Below are 12,854 nucleotides of genomic sequence, written 5' to 3'. Positions count from 1 at the left end.
GGTGTGGGACTTCTTCGAGGTTTGGGGCATGGCAAAGATTGTTAAACATTGGCAAAAAATGCTTGAGAATACTTTTGTTGATACTCAGTAAACGGCACATACAGTAAATAAACAAGTTATTTAAATAGACTTATTGCTCCCTCATGTGAGCGGATCGGTGATCGGTTTATTTAAACTCACTGATCGGCCCCAAAAATCCTGATCGTGTAAAGCCTATATCCAGATACTCACTGATTCTGATGTACACAGAGCTGCTGCACCACCGGTTATTTGTAAGAAGGTTGCAATCAAACATCCCTCCTCTCTTCTCCTATTTTTCAGAGATGATGGGCTGCTGGTGGAGTTAACATCTATATTTGATGACTATTATTATTATTATTATTATTATTTCCCCTTTTTCCAGATTGCCACAAGTTTTTTTTCCTATTGTGGTTTTGAGTGTACTGTTGTTTACTCAATTTTCTAAACATTTAGTATCTAGTTCTTCTTCTCTTCCTTTTCCAGTGTTGTGATGAGGTCACTTCCTTTGATAATTGTAAACACCTGCAATCAATTAATTGCATAGGTGTACTGATGTTTCAAAAGGAAGACACACAACAGTTGCAAAATGTTGGTCCTGATGAAGGTTGATAGACCGAAACGTTGACCCAATAAACAGCAGAGCTTTAATGTGCACTGCAAAAACTCAAAATCTTACCAAGATTATTTGTCTTATTTCAAGTCAAAAATGTCTTATTCCTAGTCAAAATATCTCATTACACTTAAAATAAGACATGATCACCTCAGAAGTGACTTGTTTTTAGACAACTGTCTCTTGTTTCAAGTGAAAATTTGCTTGAAAAAGTGAAAATTTGCTTGTTTCATTGGCAAAATTTGTTTCTTGTTTCTAGCTAAGTTTCACTTATTTCAAGTGAATTTTCACTTGTTCCACTGGCAAATTTTGCCAATGAAACAAGCAAATTCTCACTTGTTTCAAGTGAATTTTCACTTGAAACAAGTGAAAATTGTCTAAAAACAATTTACTTCTTAGGAGATCATGTCTTATTTTAAGTGTAATGAGATATTTTGACTTGAAATAAGACATTTTTTGACTTGAAATAAGACAAATAATCTTGGTAAGATTTTGCGTTTTTGCAGTGTGAGTGCGGGAGCAAATTGTGATTTTTTTGCAGTGAATGTGTCTGGGGATCTGCTCCTAGCACCACCCATTTCAGGAGAATGTGCACGCTGATCAAGCTTTAATTGCAATCAAACATAAGACATTTGACATTTAGCTGAATAATGACAACAACCTAAGGAACAAGTAAGTGAAAGTACAGATATGTACAGACAGACCTAATAACATTTGATATTGAATATAAGCTTTTGAATTGAATTTGAAGTTCTCAATGGAATTAAAATAGTATCCAAATTAATAAAAACCAAGTTGCCAAAGCGGTGCCATGTTGTTGAATGGTCGATTGTTGATTTGCAGGTAGTTTTCCCACTTTAGTGAGGGCATCAAAGAGGAGATATGAAGGAAACACCAGTTCTTAGAAAAATGTGTTTTCCCGCACTGTCTCTTTTATTTGACCTTGTGTGATCTTTTGCTGCAGCACGATGAAATCAAAACGGGGAGGGCGAATTGCTCCAACAAAAAGAAAAGCCGGCAAATTTACAGCCTGAAAACCTCCACGTGGAACTGCCCAATTATGATCGGGCAAACATTTCACAAAACACTGACACAACTTTGTTTTCTCTCTTGATGTGAAATCAAGGCAAAAACACAGCCGGAAGGAGGACACGCACGGGGGAAAACGTCTGGTGAAAGGCTTTGAAAACATCTCACCGGCTCTCAAAGGACGAAAGTAACTTACCTCGATGCCTCATAATGCAAAGAGATCTAAGTGTCTCGAACCACAGGGTACTTGTCCTTCATTAAGTGTACTTCAGCCACAGTCATTTTGTGGAACACTGGAAAAACAACATGCTGGGGCTAAGCAAGGACACACTGCCTGGGAAACACTGTTTTTTTTTTTTTTGTTTTGTTTTTTTTGGACGTTGGAGGTTTGATAGTGATGTTTTTTCTAGCTGCTGTGCAGTCACCTTAGTAGGGACTGAAAATATTTTGCCATCCATCACAGCTGAAACCGATTCGCAATTTTTCTATAAACCAAAGTGCAGCTGCTGAAATATCAGAGCATCTTTGATTGAAATGTCGGTCAGAGGAAACCATCTAGACACAGAAAACACAACAAAGCCAAAGCTGTATGGTGTGTTTCTTCAGGAATGCAGGCTCGTGGCCCGCACTGAGCCAGGTAAATCTGAAAATGCATCTTCTCTTCTCTGTGCATCTGTCCTGCCTTCCGTCAACAGTCTGATTTAGTCTTAAAATCTTGCTTTACTTAAGACTTTACTTAAGACAATTAAATAAAATCTGCCAGTGGGATGAGATAATCCAACGTGTTCCCAATGTGAATCAACTTGAAACTACCTGAAACACCGAAACACTGGAGACAAGTGGGATTATCTCATCCTGCTGTCAGATTTTTTACCCTGTTTGAAGAAAAAAACAGATTTAAAGCCTGAGTATGAGCCTAAATGACTTGAAGATAGAGATTTTGTTTTGCAGTGAGGGGTACTTTAAGCATTTTGGGGCATTTCGGTGTGGATGGTGGACTTTTGGAAAATGCCACCTGATTCGACTGTCACACGCTGAATGGACGTCATCAGTCGTAATCCCCCAACAGCTTTGGGTTATAGGCCCCTACTGCACCTTCCAGTGGGTCAGGTCATCATCTATTCCTATTGTCAATCTGTCTCAACCACTAAAACGTTAGCTTTAGCCACTTTTGTAAGCTTACCTTTTGTTAGCTACTTGGTTAAGGTTAGGAAAGGGTCTTGATTAAGGTTAGGAAAGGGTCTTGATTAAGGTAAGGAAAGAGTCTTGATTAAGGTTAGGAAAGGGTCTTGATTAAGGTTAGGAAAGGATCTTGATTAAGGTTAGGAAAGGGTCTTGATTAAGGTTAGGAAAGGGTCTTGATTAAGGTTAGAAAAGAGTCTTGATTAAGGTTAGGAAAGGGTCTTGATTAAGGTTAGGAAAGGGTCTTGTGGCCAAGGTTAGGAAACTTAACGCCAAGTTCACAAACATTAGCTGGGTAACCGTAGCTACCTAACAGAGATGGGGACTTGAGTCATTGCGACTTGAACTCGAGTCACTGTTTTAATGACTTGTGACTTGACTTGACAAAAAATAAAAAACTTGAGACTCGACTTGGACTTGGAAGTTTAAGACTCGGGATTTGACTCGACTTGAGACACGATGAATTGAATGACTTGATTGTTGTTCATTTCATGTTTTCAGTTTGAATATAAAATATAACATAAATATCTCTATCCTGTAATATTACCTGGTATATGAGCGCACGCTGGGAATGATGTTGTGATGATTGGATAACGACCCTGTCAATCAGTCATGCCCTCTCTACTACCTACCTTACGTTTTGGAGAAACACGCCCCTCATATCAGATGGTAATCATCATGCCGGCGGGAGTGGGAGGAGTGCCGAGAGTCATCCTTTTTGGTTTTCGCAACTGCACATGTGAAGGGAAACGGCGAACTGCCGAATGCAAGATCTGCTCAACAAAGATTTCGGACAGCCACGTTACAACGTCAAACTTTGTCCGTCATTTGAAGAGCCGTTCTGCCGAATAAGTGCTTGTAAATTAGCTAATAGCCTATTACCCTGTTAGTCAGTAATTACAAAGTCATATTTTTTAAACAGGTTAACTGAATTGGCCGATAATATTATTTGACAGTTATTAATATCTTATATTTTCTCTTTATTAAGACCGGATTCTGCAGGTAAGATTGTAATAATGTGACTTGACTTGGACTTGGCTTGATCTATTACAGGACTTGACTTGACTTGCCCAAGAAAAAATTACTTGGGACTTACTTGAGACTTGAGGGTTAAGACTTGGACTTACTTGAGACTTGAAGGTTAAGACTTGGCTCTTACTTGAGACTTGAAGGTTAAGACTTGGGACTTACTTGAGACTTGCACATGGGTGACTTGATCCCATCTCTGCTACCTAAAAACAAACTTGGTTCTTGCTTGAGTCGGGACTCAATCTCAGGTCTCAGGAGTGAAAGTCCGTGCGATTTACCCATCAGCCACCCCAACCACCTGCACCTGCTTCCATGACTGACTTCGCTGGCCTTTAGGCCTACACTACATCACGGTGCGTCTGGCTGCAGGGTCCCATTTGATTGGTTAAAACAGATTGACAGTCGGGTGGTAACAGCTTCTGACCCACTGGAAGGTGCAGTAGGGACCTACTAACCCATCCTGCTGGGGCGGATTATGACTGACAACGTCCAATCAGTGGTGTGATAACAGTCGAATCAGGTGAGTGTGATGTGAGTTAAACAAAAGGTGGAGGTCAGACGATGGTCAAGGGGAGGAGGGTGTGACAAACTCTTCAGCCAATGAAACGCTGGGAGTCGATGAACTAGGACACCGCTTGTTGTAACCTGAGAGCCGGGTAGGGCTCGCTATGTAACCACCTCAGGTATGTGCACACACACGCACACACACACACACTCAATCTGACTCATTTTGGGACTTAAGTAAACTACACATGCACATTAAAATACTCATCCACCCACGTACCCACCTACCCACACACACACACACAAACACACACACATCTCCACTAGGAAAACCAGCCTGTTGAATTACAGATGCTGTGCTGCTGGCCCTGTTTTCAGCCTGAGTAAGAGAGGCTGGTAATGTCTGAGTTACATAACAGTTTCATTATGTATGCTCATTTAAACACCACAGGTAGGGTTAGGATAAAGACCTTATATAAACAAATGGGTTTCGTTTTGAATGGAAAAACCAGCCTTAACTGGCCTCCACAATAATACGCCAATCTCATTTCTGACCCCCAAAGAGTTCACTAACCGTACGCCGTTCGGCTTTCAAAGCCAAGCGTTACAGAGTTTTTTCCCCCCTCTACCTGCGTCACTCTATTGTTTTGTTTTTCTTTTTCATTGTGGTTATGAGAATGGGCAACCTGGATTTGCTGATAAACGAAGAAGGAAGAAGTGCAGGATGGCGTCGGCGGGGCTGCGTTTTCTGTGTCATCTTTTGTCTCCTTTTCAGTGATAGAAATCTTGTTTTTCTTCATCCAAGGTTTAAGCAGTTTATCAGAGAGGTATAATAATCCCACTTGTTTCCAATGTTAATCAAGTCCAGAAATTTCAAATTCAAAGTGCCATTTTCTTGATCCCAGTGTCTGATTTGCCTTCTTCTGCCTTGTTTCAACATTTTTACAGTCATTCCCAGAAAAAAAAAAAATCCTGAACAAGTGAAACTGCAATGGAAACAAGTGGGATTATCTCATCCCACTGACAGATTTTTCCCCCACTTTTTTTTCAAGAAAAACAAGATTTCCAGGAGCGCAAATGAAACCAAATGACATTAAGAAGGCTATTTTCTTTGCAGTGAGCTTTAGAGGCTGCTGATCGGAGCTTGAATCCCCAGCTGGCCGAGAAAATCCGGACACAAAGAGTCAGAATTCAAGATTACAGATTCAAATTCATTGTCCTTGGTATTAAAAATGGAAACTTGCCTTCAGCTTCTTGCAGCTCATTAAAAAAAATACATGCATATTGATTAATTTTGTGTGGGAGCAGCAGTATTGAAATAAACACCGAGGGGCATTAAGTGAGGCTGAGCTGTATCGGCTTATTGCAGCTGGGATAAAAGAGCACCGGTGATAGCAGTTATTAAAGGAACATTTCACCCCAAAATTATATATTCTGTATCATTTGTACCATCTATTCACCCTGCGTTGAGATGAGAGCGTCCATGTTTTCCAGAAGTGGTTTATTTAGCAGATTTTTTAGTGAAAAGTACATCGGTTTTGGTATGTATTACACTGCACGAATATTTGGGGAATCTGAAATGGACATTTTCATCATTTTTGCTGCCGTTAGTCAAAGTCGAAGTTGGAACTCTTGCTCTCTGTGATGCATGAGATGAGAAACTCTCCAACGCAGGATGAGAAGATGATAAAAACATGAACAAACATGATCAAGTGTATAGTTTTTGGGTGGGGTATCCCTTTAAAATTACTCATTACATTAGGTTAATAACCACTTAATCTTGTTGCAATAATAACATGAAAGCAGACTCACTTTTTCCCCATCCACCTGTATTCCAATTCTCCATTTAAGTAATTATTTCTTTCTAATTTTCTAATTTTATTTCTATTTTTTTCCCTAATTTCTAGTTGTTTTTCAAGTATGAATGGCAGCAGTGACTTCTCCTAAAAAAAAAGTGAGGCCCAATGTGGAGGTGTTGATTGAGGATTTGTGATGATTGCGTCTACACTTGGGAACAATGCAGCCACGTCGGCCTTTGTTCATTATTATGCCACTGAGGTAAAGCGGAGTTACCTAACGTGTTGACGTTCCTGCAGGGATAAAGAAGGTCACGGTGGTGTTTCAGAGTTTGGGGGCAGAAGAAGCATCAAGTGTTCGTAGAAAACTCATTCTCTGTAAGAGCGAGACCAGTTCTGTGGAATCAGATTACTATCTTTGAAGAGAGAGCGAAAAAAACAAGGCAGAATTGAGTAAAACAACAATCACGAGCGCTCACAAAACGTAAAAGAGCACAGGTGACATTTTCTGGAGGCTCGTGGTTGCCGTTTTTCTTGGTTCTTCTTTATTTTTACACCCTCTAATCAAAGATAGTAAATCCATGCAGTTTCCCCTCTTTTCAAAGTACACACACACACACACACACACACACACACACACACACACACACACACAGATCACACTAACACATGGTGTAACCTGATTGTGCCCGGATCTTTATTTCTGCTCCAGCGCTATCGGCTTGAATCAGCAGGTCACACTGACATAAGGAGCATAAGATAAAGATAGATGAAATAAGACACAACACATCACGACACACACACACCCACACACCCACACGCCCACACACACAGACACACACACACTGACTCACTCACTGCAAAAGCTTCACTGAACAACACAACAACCTGCAGATCTCCCATCGATGCAACAAGAAATTGCTCAGTTTTATGAAGTTCAGAGTTTATTTGATGGTTAAAAATGCATTCATTATGCATGATAAAAAAAAATAGCATGAAATGCAGATTTATTTGTGTAACGGTCACTATTTTCAAGATATGTCTGCATTATTCACCTTCAGAAAAACAGCCAGTGAAATTCCTAGTTGTGACTATCAATTGGATGCTGACGTGAAAACTAGTTACAAGTTGGATCATGATGGTTATGTTAAATACCAAACTCAGCCTCACAGCAGTTGGTGCAACAGCCACCAATTTTAATCTACATATTTGTGCCTATGGATATGAATAATCCATTTTTTTTTTTTTTTTTTTTTTGGTGAATATGAACATAAATTTAATTTGTGTCCATGAACATGAACTGGCTGGATTCCAGTATCTTCAGCCAACAAAACAACTAGATTAAATAGATATATACCTATTTACTCGATGATGGTTTAATAATTTTATATTAGTTTTTACCTATTTTTTGGGGCCCCTGTCAGGCAAGGGCCCATGGAATTGTCTTAATTTTCCCCCCATATATGGCACCCCTGGTTATGGTTAGGATAAAGTCATGGTTAATGCTCGACTTCCTCCGTACGCAGACTTTGCTCTTTATATGGCCTCATGACTCACGGCACAGACACGACACACACCTCCAGCTGAAATATCTTACTCTGCAATTCATGTCCATGTACACAAATCTACAGTTTACATGTCGTTACTGTATCACCGATGAAATTTTGCAAAATGAAGGCACCTAACTAGAATGTGTCCTAGAGGTATAGAGAGGCACCACTATTTGTGTTTGTATTTGTTTTGAGGCAAAATAATTCGGATTTGGGAAAAAAAAAAAGGGCGTGGCTCCAACTGGAAGTGATTTTTTTTTTTTTAATCATTGGATTTTAACCACAAAGAAATATAAACTGACTGAAATTCCTACTAATTAGGATCTATGTATGCTGGAAATCAAAGGAAATCCAGCTGTGAAAAAATTAGGCCGACTTCTGTCTCTGTCACTGACCGACGTCTGAACACCAGTCAATGGAGTTTCCCAGCATGCTTTTGGGCAACAGACATTTACTCAGCCCAGTCCATTGTTGATTGGCTCATGTTCCCTGTTTAGTTCTTCAGTGTGTATGTGTGTTGTTTGTCATGTGCTCTTTGTGTTGTGTTATATTGAGGTTTTAAATTATTTGTGCACTGTGACTGTTACTGTCTGTTCTGCTATGTAGGGTGTCATTTGACTTTATGCTACTTCAAAATAAAAGACTGAATGTCAAAGACAGTCAGGGCAGTATCTTTCCTAAGAAAACCCACATTGCTCAGATACTATGTATACTGTCTAAAGCTCAACTTTTAGAAGAAGAAAAAATGTTCGGAGGGGTAATTTATTAATCAGGAAGCCACGATTGGTTACTTGACAAATATGGGTTTGGATTCAGGTGCATCCCTAACGTGGCCCAAGCAGCCGTATGTCCAAAAACTTCTACCTGACTAGGAAGCTTCCCGACATAAAAAAAAAAAAAAAGTAGGGCAAGCTACAACACAACAGAAACTGAAAAAACGAACTGCTGCTCAGTTTGTGGTGTGATGGCCCCTCTTGGCCACCGTAGATACCAATACTGTAGGTCCTGCCTGAGCCCCAGACTGCGTCCTGTGAACACCTGTGTCCCGCTGCCCACCTGCTGTGTTAAACCTGCCGAGTGTTTGATTCTCTCTGGGACGAGGATGGAGGATAACGGTGCAGGAGCAGAGATGGAGGCTCTTGGAGGAGACTCACTGAAACGACTGACCTAAAAAAACTTTAAAAAAAAAAAAAAAAAGCATCAGTGGCCGAGCAGTCACGCCGCTGATGTCACGCCCCGTGTTTATCTGAACGTTTGCCTGCGGGTATTCGTCGGCCAACGTGTTTGTCTCAAAGACAGATGGGACGATATCTGCGTGTGCTGAATCTGAGTCGCTGCGAGTGGCGGTTTGCATAAAGATGAGCGTGATGGTGGACTCATGCAAATGTGACTGCGAGCTCATGTGGCTGTTCTCATGTGTGTGTGTGTGTGTGTGTGTGTGTGTGTGTGTTCCCTTCTCCCCTCCAATTATATCTATATATCTATATCTATATATATATATATATATATATATATATATATATATCCCCTCCTCAGACATCTTTTTCTACACTTGTTTTTTTTTTTTTTTAAGCTTTTTAAGCATAGCAATGTTTAAAATATGAGATATACAAAGCTAAACTTGAGCATCATCACTCAGGAACAAATTTGTGAAAAGTCAAATTTTTTTTCTGGATATTATTTAGATGGTTGATGGTTGATGCTTAGTGCCTAAATCCTCTTTAACCCTGACGGTATGTTCAGTGGATCTGATATTACAAATGCTGTGTGGCCGAGCTTTGTTCAAGTTATTATTATTATTATTACAAGGTTTCCAAAAATACATGATATATGGCACTGAATTACAGGGAAATGTGTATAAAAGGATGCACAAGTCCTGTTTTTTTTTTTTTTTTTTTTTTTCAGTAATGCTGCAGCCATATAACAATAACATCATTAAATATTTCTCTCAGTGTACGTATGATGCAGCTCCAGTGATGCACTGCAACCAGCAGATACAGAAAATGTCATGTGACACCGTCATGCAAAATACAAAACAGATGCAGTTTGTGGGGAGACGCATTTTTCCTAAAAAAAACAAACTAACAAAAAAAAACAAAAAAAAAACAATATATAGACTCTTACAAAAATAATCCTCTCCATCATGACTTGTGAGCCACTAGCAGTGTGTGTTGGTGTGTGTGTGTGTGTGTCTGCAGAGACGCCGCCTTCTGCCTGGCTTTTCTTGTTTCGCTGAGCTCGGGGCTCGTCTGGGCGTCGGCCTTTGGGCAGAGGGTGTGCAGCTCCCAGCCAATCACAGCGCAGCACGGTGCCAGATCGAATGCACCACATCCAATAGGAAGCTACGAAAATCTCAGATGTGGAAAAAAGAAAATTTCACGGGGAGAAACGCAAAGAGGACAAAACTCGTTCCTCAACGAGAGTAAAATCTGGGGTTGAGCTTTCACCTGCTGGTGAGCACCGAGGGAGAGGAGGAGGATGAAGAGCGACGCCATGTTGGCCTGTTTTCTGTTGGACAGGGAAGTGCTGATGGGACACCTTTTTTTTTTCCTAGGACGGCAATGCTACATGTTGAGTGGTAATTTCATTCCACTGCCATCCAAGGAGAGCTTAGCCTAATAGGAGGTTGTGTTAACAAACCACAACCAACAAATTACCCACAAACTTCAAACATCTTTTTAAAACCCATCCTGAAACAGCATGCCAATTTGTTGACATCCTGCCACCGACATTCAGAGTTTTGTTTGAAAAGGCTGTGAAAAAAGGTTTAAAAAAAAAAAAAAAAAAAATAGATAAATAAGTGAAGGACATTCAGTGCCAACCTAGAAAGGTGCCGGTGAATCCCAGAGCCAGGAAGCTGCTGACCACCAGCAGAGTGCCGAGCACCAGGAGAGCCACACCAGTGTAGAAGATCTCCGTCCTCTCCATCGCCTCCCACCTCGCCTGAGCCTTCATGGCCACCGTCATGCTGCAGAAACAAGGAGAGAAGAAGGAGGAGAGGATTGAGAAGAGGAAAGATGAAATGAGAGTAGAGCAGCACATGAATAACTGTCACTGTGTTCTCAGTGCTGATTAACATCTGTGTCACACAAAGATCAAAAAATCAAATAAAAGTGAAGTGCAGTGGAGATTTAAGTTGGAGCATTCGTCTGGTGACTCCAGCGCTTTGGAGCGGAGGCTCTCCGCAGAGCGAGAGGCAGACAGAGAACGATCAGAACAACTAAAATCTGTAGGAGAGATTGCGTGGGAGGACCAAAAAAAAAAAAAAGAAGAAGAAGAAGAAGAAGCATAATGAGGGTTAGTGGATCAGCTGCTTCAAAGTGACTCAGTCCTGCCGTTTTGACGAACGCGCTCATAAAAACGCTTCAAGGTCAAGCTGCTGTTGTGATGTGAACTTCGCCTCTCGCTTGTTTTGACCCGAGTTACACTGCTTCACTCGCCCCGAATCCTGTCTGGCGGCCGAGACAGAGCAAAAAAAAAAAAAAAAAAAAAAAAAAAAAAAAAAAAAAAAAAGCCGACAAGAACTCAGCTTCATGCAAATCAGAAGTGGCTGTCAAATGGCTCAAATTAAGTGGCTCCATGTGCATCAACTACTTTTTAGCTCCCATACGAGCGGGAGGACAGTGATCTTAATGAAAGTCTGCAGCAGAGAATAAATGAACTGTCACCTAACAGGCTGCGTTACCCAGGTTAGGGGTGCTTCAATTCATTAAGAGCTTTTTAGTGGGCAAGTTGGCAGCTTGCACGCTCACGTTCTTCCTATTTCCTTCCTTCTTTCTTTCTTTATTATTCCATACGTTTTTTGGCCCGTTACTCTTCCAACAGCTTTCGTTTTAGGCCCACACAATGAATTGGAAAAATGTGCGGCCTGTTTGGGAGACCTTTGGAAATTACTTTTATAAGGAATCCGACTCACGGAATTTTCACAATTCCAATTTTACGGAAAATTTCGGCCAACTAAAATGAATGGCCAAAACTTTGGAATGCTCCAGGGCGCAGATCTTTTGACCTGCGTCCACGCACCAAATATGAAAAGCGTGCGTCTTGTGGAAAAAAAGCAACGTGTGAATTTTCAAGCCGTTCCGACTTTCCATTTCTCCACAATTCCAGTTTGAAGCCGAAATCCGGACGCAATACACACTAATTGTGGAATGTTCGGCGAGCCTGCCAGGGAGAAATATTTTGGCCCGTAACTCCTCCTACAGCTTTCGTTTTTAGGCCCACACAATGAATTGGAAAAATGTGCGGCCCGATTGGGAGACGTTTGCTATTACTTTTATAAGCATTCCGAATCACGGTATTCTCGAAATTCCAATTTTACAGAAAATTTTGGCCATCCGAAATGAATGGGCAAAATTTCCCAAGGCTCTGAGGCGCAGAGCTTTTGACCTGCGTCCATGCACCAAATATGAAAAACGTGCGTCTTGTGGAGAAGAAGCGGTGTGTCGATTTTCAAGGCGCTCCGACTTTCCGTTTTTCCGCAATTCCAGTTTGAAGTCGGAATTTCGGACGCAATACACACTAATGGCGGAATGTTCGGAGTGCCAGAGTGAGTGACATCACAGCTAGAGTGCAGCAGCCCTGAAAAATTGTCTAAAAATTTTGTCTTTAACTTGCTCTCCTGGCCACAGTTTTCACTCCACATGCATAAATTCGGGTAAAGTAGTAGGAAAACTAGTTTTGCTTTGAAAAATGTAAAAACAAAAGCAAATTAGCTTCAACTTTTTAAATGGTGACACTTAACGAGGCAGGAGTGCCAGTTCTCTCCCCCATAGACTCCCATTATATCTGGAAGCCAGAATCAAAGCGTTACCTTTCTCATGATACATTTTATCTTCTGCTCGGAAATCGCACACCACGGTCACTCTTCCAGCTTGCCCACACAGTTTCCCCAGAAACTGAATTTTGCGTGCGAAAAACATATTTTAGCAAGTCATTTGGTCTCATATTCAGCTTTAATATCTTGCTTTTCTTCTAACAAGGTATAAAAACTGTCAATACCACTGCGGATCAACTTTTTAACAGAATTGTCTTGATCCTAGTGGCTGATCTTCCTTGTTCTACCCTGATTCAACAGATTTATACAGAAAAATCCCTGAAACAAGTGAAACTGCACTGGAAACCATTGGGATT

At 40.8% G+C, this 12,854-nt stretch overlaps 1 protein-coding gene across 1 annotated transcript in view; it reads right to left on the bottom strand.

Moving 5' to 3' along the window:
* pemt (phosphatidylethanolamine N-methyltransferase) overlaps positions 1–12,854 on the bottom strand; it is a 100,755-nt gene that overhangs the window by 25,402 nt on the left and 62,499 nt on the right. Inside the window, exon 4 of the mRNA XM_030078679.1 lies at positions 10,544–10,689. Coding sequence (XP_029934539.1) covers positions 10,544–10,689 — 146 coding nt within the window. The remainder of the gene's footprint in view (positions 1–10,543; positions 10,690–12,854) is intronic.

This window comes from Myripristis murdjan, chromosome 19, assembly GCF_902150065.1.
Source record: "Myripristis murdjan chromosome 19, fMyrMur1.1, whole genome shotgun sequence".
NCBI lineage: Eukaryota > Metazoa > Chordata > Actinopteri > Holocentriformes > Holocentridae > Myripristis > Myripristis murdjan.
Note: the sequence above shows the minus strand (reverse complement) of the source record. Positions and strands in the feature narration are given on the sequence as shown.